The sequence below is a fragment of the Anabas testudineus genome, chromosome 14 (assembly GCF_900324465.2).
Source record: "Anabas testudineus chromosome 14, fAnaTes1.2, whole genome shotgun sequence".
Lineage (NCBI taxonomy): Eukaryota > Metazoa > Chordata > Actinopteri > Anabantiformes > Anabantidae > Anabas > Anabas testudineus.
In genome coordinates this window covers 7701150-7714922 of record NC_046623.1, presented here as the reverse complement: position 1 = coordinate 7714922, position 13773 = coordinate 7701150, and the positions used below count along the sequence as shown (strand labels likewise).

Here is a 13773-nt window from a genome sequence, read left to right as displayed (position 1 = left end):
CTGAACACATTAGGTTTTTCTTTGATGAAGGAAATTCAAGCATCGTCAAGTCTGCTGTTGTCCATTTTATTCTTTTCAGTCATTGTGAAATATTATTTTGCATATAATAAAAACAACAACAAAAGTGGGTTAACTGTGTATAGTTTGCACCTCTGTGGACCCACTGCCCTCTTGTGGCAAAAGTCACATATTGTTTTTGACTATTTGATAGTATCAAGGTGAAACATGGAGAAAACAGTCTCCTTCTTGGCTCTGCTTCATTTAAAATGTGATGTCTTATTATCCTTATGTATATGTAAATGTGAGTCTAACCTCACAAGCTCAGTAGGAGGCTGGCTCACCACTTCACTGACTAACACAGGCACTGAATAATTTGTTTCAAAACGAATGTCATGTAAGGAATTGTGAAAACTGAAGTAAATAAAATGGATCTGGACGTTACACCCTCGTCTCACAAGATGAAACATTTTTCAACGGGCATTATGAAAGAAAAATATCCAACAAGTTGAAACAAAAGAATTGAATAGTTGTAGTAAGACATGAAGACAGAATATTTTATCATTATTTACAGCAATTTACAAGAAAATGGCAACAAGAGGTAAAGGCAAAAACATGAGTTGAAGTAATACAAGGTTCTTAAATGACATACCATTCTAAAAGAAATGATAATAAAATGTTTTGAGTTGAAGGTTAAAAAGAAGTGACACTTGAAACTGGCGCTTATTATAAATACACACACAAAGATTTGTCACTAGGCCTCAAAAACATCTCAAAACATCTCACTGTGTGAAAAGTGCAACTAGTTTAGTCAAACAAATATAGGACAGTCTATTTCAGTGAGCCAATTCAAAATAAATTAATCAGTGATCAGAGTGTCCAGGTAAGCTGTCTCATCTTCTCATCAAATTTTTATATCACTAGATTTCTTGCAAATAATCAAATACATAAATGTAATAAAAATACATTGACTGTCCAATAACCAGGGCTGTAGTCAAATCCACCATTGTAAAGTCAAAAACAGGGCTAAGTCCAGTCTAGTCAACTCTAAGTTTTATCCCAGACAAAAAAAGAAAACACAGAATACTGCAGCACTGCAGCAGTTTCACCAATAAATAATATAATAAAACAGTTCTGAAGCTCAAATCAGAGTAGCATTGTACCCTAGGAAAGTTCTGAGAAGTCTTAGTAAGACTGATACATTAACAGTAATCATAAAGACCACTGACTGCCTCTCCAGATAGTACATCTAACACTATGTAAAGCTGAGTCCCAGTAAACATAAAAAACTAAAAAGCTTTTGCGTGTTGATACCCGTTGTCTTTGTTTAAAGCTAATATTGTTATTTAAAAGGCTGTCTATAGTACAACTGCATAACGTAGTCATGTGACAATATCAGTACATTCTGAGAAACAAAGTTTTCACTTAAAGTGAATTGCTAAACGTCCTGCAAAACCTGCACCAACAGCTCATTTTGAAATGCACATGGCCAGACAAGACATCTTAGGATCTCATTTCTGGTCACATGGACAGTACATTGAAAAAATAGTTCATTTGGTTAATTATTTCTAAATGAATTTATTTATTCTAGAAACTGTGCATTTTAAGACAGATTAAAAGTATCAGTGTGGCTTTAGTTCAGGAAGCTGATGATTTGGGATCACTTCTTCATCAGTGCTGTAGAGAACAACAGGCAAGTGTCTCTGCACATTTTTGTCTGTTCTCGTTGTGTGTGATAAAGAAAGCCTGATGCTTCAGAAGCTGCTAAATAGTGTCAATGAAAATACATTGTACTACACTATGTCTATGTCTAGTCACATATGACTATGATCAGAAATAAGGTTGATCCAAATCATGTAGCTGTAACCTTACATTCTATACAACACAAAGAGTTAAAAAATATATAATTAAAACGTAATATAAACAACATAGCAAATCATTTCCACCGTCCTGCAGAACATGCAGTCAGACAACGCCCCCAGAGCCTTGCTGGGGCGATCAATATTAAAATTAATTCCTCTGTCTCATCATTGTACCCAGTGCTGTCACGCATGGCTCACAGAGTCCCACCTCATTGCAGTAAAGTCCATATCTGTGAGTGTGACAGTGAATGGAGCCTCCACCCTCTCCGGCTCCACGTGCTCCTCTACTCTCCCATTGCTGTTCAAGTTGTTTACCCTCCAGGAATTCAGAGGTCGGATAGCTTTCTGGAAACGCTGCAATAAAGAAGCAACAGATACACCTGTCTATTTCATTTCTTAATTCATTTGTACCGTTAATGTAGCAGTGGCAGAGGTGTAGCTGAACCTGACAGTAACAGTGACAGAATGACATAGAGGTGATACTGACGTCTTTCAGTGTCCCAGTTTCCTTGCAGATGGCCACAATGGCCCAGATGAGGATCTGTAGACAGCAGGTTGCACCCATGCATACGCCCAGGGCTTTACCCCACCGTGGATACACGTAGGATCCGTAGTGGAGTGACGTGTTGTACATCTCAATGAAGATGTAGGTCAGGATGAACTACAGCCAGAGGGCAAAAGCAACAGAGTGAGCAGGGGAATGTTCAATCCTTACAAAATGGCAACAGAAGAAGAGAGACTGAGAGCCAGCAGAGAAATGCTGCAAGGGGAACTCAGATTGAATGTCAGTTTCTCCTCTTCAATTATTCACTATTCACAGTGTTCAGCACAGTTGGCTGCATTTCAAAAGGCTGACGTTATTTCTGGTTTTCTTGGTGAAACTCGAATTTTGTCCTCCCTCAGTTTCTGATCACACCGCCTAACCCCTCATCAAAGTACCCTCTAAGTGAAAGCGCAACAATGCATTACAATACAAGTGGGATTAGAGGGGTGCAGCAATCAGCCTCATTGTAAATGGTAACTGTTTCAATCAACATGCAAAGAAGAGCAACAGAAACAATAGAGGGAGTTACCCAGATTGTGCAACTGACACAACCCAACATTGCTAAAAGTTAGTTTAAGGTGGTCCTTCACAAAGGATTTATAATTTGATGTGTGGAGGTTTGAAATACATGATTTAGTAAATGCAAAAAAAAATGTGGATGTGAATCAATAAACCAGATGCATTTATGGACGTTTTTATAAGTATTTGATCATACTAACTGCTAATAACCACTTGCTAATGTCACACTGTGCCTACACTAACACCTATTAAAACTCACAGCTTTACTCACCAGCAGAAGAAACGGAGTGAAGAATACCCAGCATGCTTTGAAGTAAAGCAGCACTTTGCTGCACCAGGGAGGGCAGTGGCAGATCATGTCAATAATGTCCTGACAAAACTGGTTGACTCCTAATAGAAAAGTTCAATAAGGGATGAATATTAGGAAGCCTACAAAAACCAAAAACACCAAGACAATAACAGAAACTGTGTTGTTAATAAAAGAACAACGAAACAGTGTAAACAAAAAGTGGAAATCACACTTAGCAACATCAATGCAGTTTTCACAGAAACTGGATTTGCTATGGAGCCTTAACGACTCCATGAGCGAGTCAAGTTTCTCTTCTTTAACCACTGGCTAAACATCACGTCTGGGACTGAAACCCATATGAATGAACAGCATGGTGTTAAAGGAGTTTGATGTGAAGGTTTGGGATGTGAGATGGGCTACCATAGAAGAAGGAGATGCCAATGCACATGAATAGGGTGATGATGATGAGGCCGAAACTAGTGCTGAAGGAGTCAATGAGAGTGAACCAGTAAATCCCACCCTATGAAGAGACAGACAGCATGGGACATGTCAGTGTGATGTGCATCTGGAGACATGTTGCTCACTTGGTCAGTTCATTAAAAACACTCACATCAGTTACCAACAGGAGTCCCATCAGGTAGAAACCAAAACACAGAGCACCGAGGAACAAGGACTTGTGCAGAGTGTTGCTTCTGAGCTGTGGAAACTCATCCAGCACAGCAGTGGTGATCCCTTCCATGTTACCAAACTGCGAGGAGAAGAAGATGAAGAAGATCGATAGTATTCATGCCAGTGTCAACCATACATAATAAAGGGTGCAGCCTTACCAGTGTATCGACCCCCAGCATAAAGAGCATGAGAAAGAACAGAATAGACCAGAACACTGAGCCTGGCAGCAAAGCAAGGGCTTCTGGGTAAGCAACAAAAGCCAGTCCAGGACCTGAAGGAAGAGCAAACTGTTAATTGTTTTCCTTGACTTAAATATTTTGCTTGTTTCGTACCACCCTTGTAAGTTGCTTTGCATAAAAACGTCAAATAACTAAATGTAAATATAATAAACTTTTCAAAGATGCCTGTGTGAAACACTGTGAAATGACGGGAATGAAACGATTTTAAAAACGCACGGTCAATTTGATTTCTGGACTAAAGAAGATTCACAGAAGCAACATAACTACAGTACCTGTATCTGCCACCTCTCCGACAGGCACTCCTTTCCTCCATGCCATGTGACCAAGGATTGAGAAAATAGCAAATCCTGCAAAGAAGCTCGTGCCGCAGTTTCCAGTGGTGATGATGAGAGTGTCCCTGAAATCAAAAAGGCCATGATCAAAAGGCTGAAACCGTCATGACTGCAACATCACAGCAAAATGTAAACTCACCTGATGACATTATTGTCAAACTTATTGTAGGAAGCCATAGAAAGCAGCCCTCCAACTCCAATCCCTAATGAGTAGAAGATCTGTGAAGCTGCATCGTTCCACACCTGCAGTGTTTCAGACAAAAATATGCTTTAAACAATACAAATATAAGGAACTATTTTTATAGCTTCAAGTTGGCAGACTCCAGTGCCAGTCAACCATCAGAAGTACCTGTGCATTAGCTAATCGTCCCCAGTCTGGTGTGAGGTAGAAAGCGACGCCCTGAAGAGAGCCCTCCAGTGTAGCACCTCTTATGATCAAAACAACGAGAACAACGTATGGGAAGGTAGCTGTTACATAAACCACCTAAAAAAACACAACACAGACACAGATAATGCATGCATTAATATACAAGTAGGACAGGTGAGGATTGTGTGCGTTGTGCAGGCTGACAATAACAACATTGTGTTGTTTCACCTTGCCAGAGCTGCGGATGCCCTTGAGCATACACAGAAAGATGATGATCCAGGCAGCCAGGAGGCACAGGGCCAAACGCCATCGAACAGGGCCCGGGTCATGAAGTCCCTCACTGTTTACTACACCCAGCACTTTCTCACTATAAGACACATAAGTCAAACACAAACACATGCATTTTAACAGAGCACCACTTACTTAACATTTGTTCTTGTGAGAGAAGTGTTCAAATCAAGCCTGAAATGCTGAAATATACCAAAACTAAATAGTTTTTTAGAAACGGTGCGACTTAAGTGTCACACTGATGAAATAACTTGTTATTCTTATATGTACATGCTATAAGAGAAATATTAGAGGAACAGTATTATCAATAATATTTTTATGAAGCTCTGATCTATAATGTTTCTATTATCAGATTTGCTATAAGCCAATTATAAAGTAATAGGTGACACACAATGTATTATCAGTCATCGTGTGTGTTTGCATGATTATAACACTGTAAAGTAGCAAATATTGCCAATGCTAATAGCTCTATCAACTTTGCATGAAAGTTTATACAGTCTTATGAACAATACTCCCTCTGTAATTATAATGGATACATACTGTTATTGCTACATACTGTAACACAGCTATAACAGCTTAACAACCTAAAAGTAGTCTATATGTTTTTGCAAAGGGGGTTTAAGTTCTTCATGAACAAAGAGGTAACTGCAAAAAAAAAAAACACTTACTTCCAGAAGATTTCTGTGGGGCTGAGGGCTCTACCCGTGGAGCTATTGCCTGTGGTATTGTGGCCACATAGAGCTGCATTGGCTACAGCGTCACAGGACCAGGGTAGAGGGCTCTGGAAGGAGCTACCGAGGTAATAAAATGTCCATGCTATAATGACGTTATAGTACAGACACACCAGCGTGGACACACACAACATGCCAATGCCAATGCCTATAAGAAGAGGTAAAAGGGAGCCATTAAGTATCTCAGAAAAAAAAAAACATTGAAGGCGTGTTATATGAGATGCCAATCGGTATAAATTCAACCAGAAATTATTCTTCTGAAACACTTGGAAGAACTACATCTGAACTCTCCTTTATTTCAGCTATTAAAGATGCTACATGATATTTTTAATTGCACAACAACCTGGTAAACCTGATTTTCTTGCTCTCTTTTTTCAAACACGGTTCTGTCAGGTTTAACCATCAGATGCGCAAATTAAGCAGCTACGTTGCCGACCTCTGGGGAATTTTTAGGATTGGTCACATGATGTATAGGAATGAGGTGGCAAGTTGATGTGAGTCAGCAGTTATTGTTTGAGGTCAACTTGAGAATGAAGCAAACTGGAGAATGAATACACAGCTGTGACTAGATATTTTTTTATTTGACTTAAGTGACTTGTTTCAAAAACAATAACAAGTCAGGTTTAGTTACCACACTGACTTCTAAATGTCTCCAGTGTTGTGTCATTGATTTACAGTATATGTAACTGTGTAATTACAGGACTCAAAAGCAGGGGAAAGGGGTCATTACCTTTGAGCAGGGGGCAGCATTTCCACACAGTGATGGGCCCAGCTGCTCCATACTGGCCTAAACTCAGCTCCATCAGAAAGAGTGGAACACCCGTAATAAAGAGCATGATGAAGTAGGGGATGAGAAAAACACCTGTGAAGATAAGAAATAGGTCAACACGAGGACGAGAGGAGCTGGACGAGACACCGACGGCAAGGGTTTGGTTTGTGCTGCCACAGGTAGACAACCTGTAGAGGCAAGTTACCTCAACCGCCTCTGTCTGTGTGGACAACTGTACTGTTTTCACTGTTGTCAAGCTCCGACATGTTTGATTTTAGAGGGAGATGCACGGTACATAAGGCTGGGTTACACAGGCATGCCACATTACGTGTGTAATGAGAGGATTAGAAAATGCACTATGTTCATGCCTCAGGTGCTGGAGGCTGCCATGGAGAACTCTGAGTGTGCAAAATAAACCAGCATGATTAGAAGAACAGTGCACACCCAGGGGCGGAGCAAAGAGTGCCTCATGCCCAAAAGAGTGTAACAGAATGTTACAGACAGACACCCTGGCATTAAAACAATTTCACTTTTACCTTGTAATTCTGTGAATCCACTTACCTCCTCCATTGCGGTAACAGAGGTACGGGAACCGCCACACGTTCCCCAGTCCAACACAGTATCCAATACAGGAGAGCAGGAACTCATACTTTCCGCCCCACTGCTCTCTCACGACGGCTGGGGGTTGAGAGGGTGCAGGACTCGTGGCGCTGGAGTTAAACTGTGGCTGCGTTGCAGGCGTGGCGGTGGGGCTGTGTCCATTTTGAGTGATAGTTTGCCCATTTAAATGTACTGAGTTCTAAAAAAAAAATTAAATAAAAACACATTTTTTAGGACAGAGAAATGAGACACAGACAGACAGGAGATAAAAACATAAAGAGGATTAGACCTGTCTGTTATCATGAAGTGTGTAAATCTATTAACTGGACTATTTCCTCCTCTTCTGTTCTGCAGGCCATCCATCTCTAAACCAGAGAGGAACTATTTTCTCATGTCAGATTGCAATGAGGAAGTCTGATTAAGGAAACAGCAGGGCTTCTACTTTATGGGGTATTACTGTCATTATTAAAACATGAATAATTCATCAAACAGCAAACAACCATAGTTTCCATTCAAATCTAAAATATGTTCTATCTTAGATTTTACTGTGCCTATAATGATGTGTGTACAGAGTGTGACAGTACAAGGACAGTTTCTCTGAGCTCATTTGAAAACTTATTAGGATGATTTGTGATGTCACACACGTTGGTAATGTGTTGTTGAAGTAATCCCAGCGGAATAATTGACTTAATGATGATAAAAACTTAATAACGTCTCATTCACTGTCACACGGTGAATGAGAACAGATGCGACAGCGAAGCAGAACACGTTTTGTTAAACACTGAACAACATCTACACATTAAAATAATCTGAACTCTCCAACAAGAAGAGAAAAGGTTGGTGTTCCTTCACTTGTTGGGGCGGAAAAACACACACGAGACACAGTTTGTCACTGGACGCAGTTACAAATTATTAATAATAATAATTACAAATCAAATTGCTGATTCGTGCCTTTTAGCACAGGTTTAACAGACACAAAGAAAATACATGTTCAAATGTAAACATGCAGAGGCACAGAGACACAGACATAGGAAGCAGGAAGTCATGCTGCTATGTCGCTGTGGGTGATGTGATGACACAGAAATATGTTAAATTAATTGTTGTGACTAGAATAAACCCAGAAAACCAGGTTAGATTCAGTGAACGGCTGGGCCAAAGCAGGAAAACAACACGTTTATTAACACTTTATTAACCGAAATGACATCAAAACAGTACATATTTACTAGTGAGATGCTTTGAAAGTATCTGAAACTATGAATAGATGATATAATCATTATATAATCACAGTGTTTACATCCGATGACTGTCTGCTAGATAAAATCCTGAATAAATAATGCTGATACTGAAAAGTATCCAGCATTATCTATTTAAATAATCAGCTGTGCTTGGCAGCTTGAGAAAAAGTTTGAGCCAACACATCTGGCGAGTGAGCACAAATAAAGGGCTGCAGCCCGGTGAGGACCTGGAGCAATGTGGACGGGCAGGTCGGACCGCTTCATCCGACACCTGAGCTCTCCTGCCTCGGGGAGCCGAGGCCTGCGAGAGGGGGTCCCATGTCCGCTTGTATGAGGCCGACATGTCTCTCCCATCACCTCCACAGCTCACTGAGCAACACTTGGAGGAGTGTGCGTAACAAACATCCCCTCTTACCTGCGTCGTGGCTGCGCCGGCTCCGCTGGGGCTCGCCGCCGCTCCTCCCGCCGCCGCCGCCGCCGCTTTGCCGCTTTCGTCCTGCATTTCCCCCCCTCCAGACAGAGGCGGTGGAGACTCGCTCTTATGGGGTCCACATTTTAAGACGAAGGAAGGGTCCTCTTAGTAGCGCGCCATGTTAGTTCAGCTCAAGTGGAAGGTGACCGAGCCCGACACCGCAGGGAGGCATCAGCGATGACGATAAGGAAGCGCGGCCGGTGGGCGGTGAGGTGAAGGGCGGGGAGAGGCAGCGCGCAGGTGCAGGGAGGGACGGAGGACGACGGGGCGCCTCCTTCCTCTGACCTGCTGTGTGAGGAGATGGGCACACGGTGGTGCAGGGAGGACCGAGGGACGCAAGACAAACTGGCCTCCTATATCAAAGCTGTCACGTCATGGCCTGTGTGATACATCTGCACACATCGTCATCATCATCATTGTGCTGCAACAGCAGCTGGACCAAATGAGCATCCAGAGGGGACACATGCACCCCCCCCTCCCACTCTGTCATTGTAAATAATCACATCACCGAATCACTCTTATTTGTTATATCATTTCAATATATATACACGTTTTAATGTCCCACTTCAGTTTGGTAGTAGTTGCACCCAGACGTGACAACTAAAGTCGTTTATTAGGAGCACAAATGATGGTTGTTTCTTAACTAACATCAGAATATGACTGGATGAAGTTGCCTATTTTGGATCTCTTGCAGAGATATTAATAATATGAGTAATACACATTATATTATTTATTATTTCCATCAGGGTTTGTGTTTTTTTTTACTCAGGAAAGGGCTCTTAATGTTGTGGAACATTTGTTTTTTAGCTGAGCGTTCCACAAACCCCATTTCCTAAACACTCAGAGCGTGTTAATCTGCCTGCGTTTGTGTGTGTGTGTGTGTGTGTGTGTGAGACAGAGAGAGCGAGAGAGAGAGAGAGAGAGGGAGCGAGAAGTTATCTGTCCACACTTCTCAGCTTCCTTTGGTGTGATGACAATGGACCACAAACATTAAGCAACAGCATTTAATGCCAACCAAAGGAAGCAGTAGCGTAACAAACATAACTCCTAACATTCATGACAGATGAACATAAACTGTAGTAATGGCCACACAGAGAACAAAACACACCTTATCTCTTAAGACAGAGAAATTGCTCTTAGGTGCATTGTACTGTATAAACAGTTAAACTATGCTCGATGGCTAAAACAATGTCACATACCTTGTGACTAAACCAGGAAAGCATTAACAGACTTCCTAATACCTTCTATAATGTCTTTTAGTTATGACGGTGTGATGTTTTGTAGCTTCTTTTCTTACTTAGTGGCAGCTCACAAACTCTTTAATCCACATAAGCTCATGATGCGTCTCTAAATCCATCCAATCTGTTGAGTGTCTATACTTAACAGCCCCACTCAACAAATGTGGGTCAATGGATGGTGGTGAAGCCACAGTTATTGCATGTTGTAGATGAATAACTAACAATCAGGAGAATTTTGAAATGATATTGTTTAAACAGAAGGTTTAGACAACCTTCAGCCAGCATCTTCATTATGGATTACGGAGGTTGACCAGGTCAAAAAGAGACAAAGGCTTGAAGAACTGTGAAGGTTTGAGGATTTCACTGAGAAAATGGAACTACAAAACAAAATGGAGAACGACTGGAGCAGATATTATTGCAGTCAGCTTCCACTGGAGTTTGACATAAGTGCAAGCCAGCGTCTCTTCCACAGCGAGCTGAAAAGCAACTCTGCAAAGTTGGAGAGGAACTCAGATCATTCCTGCAGCATCTCAGCCGATGCAGAACCACCAAGAGTCCAGAGTTGCGGTCGTTCGTTTGCTATGGATGCTAGAATAAGACTAGATCATTTGAAATCTGGTTGTAAATCCACCTTGGACAGGCCATTGTACAACTTTAACTGTCAGAAAGACCAGTGGGACAGTGAGCCAAGTGAAGAAGAGTCTGCTTTGGACTTGGTAGAACTTCTTGATGTGGAGGATGTTGTGGAGGATGAAGAGAGCTGGTAGGTGCTATTAGACATGTAGTAATATTTATAGTGAGTGGGACTCGTGAACCTGTTGTCGAAGAATGGTCTGAGTCTATATGAACACTGACACTGCTTTTCCTTGCTGTGCTTTCTCCTCCAGTTCATTCTGACAATTAAAACATCTTTTCCTGCATACCTAGAATAATACGCTTCAGCAGTCTGACATAGACAAACTAGGTGGACATCTTTGAAAGTTACGTCCTTCGTAGTCCTAAATAACCTAGAAGATACCCACTTAATTGAGATAAAGTTTCCTGTGTATTACATCTGACATTATGCACATTAAAATGAATCTTTAAAAGGATTAGGGATGAAGACAATTGACGGGGCTTTTAAAACTAATTTGAACAGGCCAGCTCTACATATGGACAGGAGCGAGACATATTCTAAGTGAATGAAGTAAATGTAACATACTATTTGTCACAGGTTGTACGAGTCTCCGAAGAAGCAGCTATTTGTGGAAAAAAAAGAGTCTGCTCTCAGGTGGTGTCGACATGTCCTGGATAACCCCAGTCCTGAGATGAAGGCGGCACGTCGTGCACTCATAGATAGACTGGAGCAAAGTGAGCAAACAGTATCCACTCACCCACTACCTTGAAAATATCTACAAATATCATGAAATACAAATATTTTACCTTATGCCCGCTCTCATTGTCAGGATTAAACAGTCCTTTCTACAGACGTCCTGTAGTTTTTCGTCATAGTGAAAGTGCCCCTCTGGGCTCTTCTACAGACAAAAGATCTGTCAGCATTACACAGAGCACCTGTGACAATTTAGGTAATATAATAATATGAACTTCAGCATGTCTTCAGTGTCTTTGTACACAATATGCCCTGAGAAGACTACATTTTATGCATTTTTAAAAATAGGTACAGATAACAATGACCTGAGCATCTCCCATGACTCCATAACTACAAACTACAGGCTGCAGGACATCACAGATGTCCACATCATGGCTTGTCTACAGGAGGCCAGTGAGTATATGAGTCTTTCAGATGATCAAATATTCACTATACTGCACTGGATAGACATAACGTTTTATTTATTTCAGGCTTACGACAAGACTATGTTTCTATACCTGCTGCTGCCTCACCCAGAAGAAGCTCTGAGTCACCAGTGATGCTTCCGCCTTTTTTCAACACTATAGATGAAACTATTGATGACATCACTGCAGGAAATAAAACTGAGGCTTTATCTTCCTCTTGTTGGCAGCCGAGTCTATCGTCACTGTTCTCTTCCTCTAGCCAGTCACCAACAGTAGCTAAGCACGGCTGCCAAAGTCCAAAACTGGCCAGACTTCATCAACAAGTCACCCAGTTCAAGCTGCTTAAACTTGCCCAGAATCAAGGTACACAGAACACGCTCAGTTGTAAAATTTGTGTCTTCAATTTATGATACTGGGATTTTTCTGAAAATCTTTAGACCATATGGCAAAACACGAACAGACCTTATGAGTTTACATACAAGTGTGTGTGTGTGTGAACTAGATAAAACTATGTTGTGTTTTGCAGCAACGTCAGCAGGCAGGACCAGGTCACCCCTGCGGACCAGCCTTCGCTCACTTCAGGCTGTTAGGAACAGCAGAAGTTTAGAAACTGATGACTGCCAGCCTGCTGATCAGATGGATTACTCTCCTTCAGGTTTGGATACCAACTATTTGTTCAAATGGACCTGTATTGGTGTTATAGAACATTTCTTCTATTGAAAGAGAGACATACAGCATAGTAACATCAATTAATACCATTAATTATTTCACAGGTGTGTCATCTAGCTGTTGGTCTCCATCACATTCTGCAGCATCCATGAACTCCAGTGTTTTTTTGCACTCAGTGAGAGATTCCTCAGCCCGGACTGCAGCCATTAAAAGACTCCACAGGTCTCAGTCTCTCAGCCCCTGCAGGATTCCTCACCCTGCTAAGGGACACCTGTCCCTTCACGGACGTGTTTTTGCTTCACCTGAGAGGTCAACCACTGTGGCTTGGGGCAGAAATGAGCCATCCACTCAATGGTGAAAGATGCCATCAGTGATGAAGTTTAATTAAAACATGAAGAAATGTATGCAATATGTTGTAGTAATGTACTTGCTTGTGTAAATATAAAAAGGATATATGGTACTGTACTGAGTTTCTGTGAAGTTTCCATTAAATAGACTGAGTCATCTTTCTCTGGAACAGCATGAAGATCAGTACCACAATGTCTAGACAGCAATAAGTTATAAAGCAACAAAGACACCTTTGAAATAATGAAACTGAAGAATAATTTGTCCTGCAGTTATTGGCGTGACTGCAGAGTTGTCGCAACAGGATGTGTGCAATTTTCTTTCACGTAAGACCAACTTAACAGGTGACCGCTGCATAATAGGAAGAGTGCTTGTTACCAGAAACCTGAGGCGTGGCTTCTTCCTGAAATGTGCGCACTCACTTCTTCAGCAGGGACGAAATTGTGCCGATGTTTTTGTGGTGACAGTATGTTGTTCAACTCAACTAATCCATTTTCAGTTTCAACTGTTTTGCGCAATATTCTTTAAACTCACACTCCACAGATAACAAATTAAAAATTTGCAAAGTGAGGTGACTATTTATGGGGAAATGAGATGACTTGTTGATGACTTAGATGTGAAGAAAGGTGCACATCTTATTGTGTCCAATGTGTTACATGAGGTCTAAATATGACCTTACTTTGTTGTGGTTTTCATGCTTTCATACTGAAAATCTGAATTTTCTATTAAATTGTCTAAACTCTTTTATTGTAGGGTGGTATGGAGTGCAAATAAAATGTTTAAGAAATGAGCTCAGTGTACAACAATTCTTCATAGTATATGAGTAAAGTAATAT

At 41.1% G+C, this 13773-nt stretch overlaps 1 protein-coding gene and 1 long non-coding RNA gene across 2 annotated transcripts; one reads left to right on the top strand and one right to left on the bottom strand.

Annotated features, from left to right (window-relative positions):
* Positions 1-215: 215 nt before the first annotated feature.
* slc6a7 (solute carrier family 6 member 7) lies at positions 216-9091 on the bottom strand. The gene is made up of 14 exons (XM_026372451.1): positions 8857-9091; positions 7168-7405; positions 6568-6699; positions 5775-5985; positions 5047-5185; positions 4801-4935; positions 4591-4694; positions 4392-4516; positions 4039-4151; positions 3822-3959; positions 3632-3731; positions 3194-3312; positions 2347-2520; positions 216-2213 (listed from the first exon to the last, which is right to left on the bottom strand). The coding sequence occupies exons 1-14, from the start codon at positions 8941-8943 to the stop codon at positions 2043-2045; spliced, it is 1986 nt and encodes a 661-aa protein (XP_026228236.1). The 5' UTR covers positions 8944-9091; the 3' UTR covers positions 216-2042.
* Positions 9092-12188: 3097 nt separating this feature from the next.
* Positions 12189-13726, top strand: LOC113170379. The gene is made up of 3 exons (XR_003299633.1): positions 12189-12287; positions 12451-12579; positions 12698-13726. It is a non-coding gene; the product is annotated as an uncharacterized LOC113170379 (long non-coding RNA).
* The last annotated feature ends 47 nt before the right edge of the window (positions 13727-13773 follow it).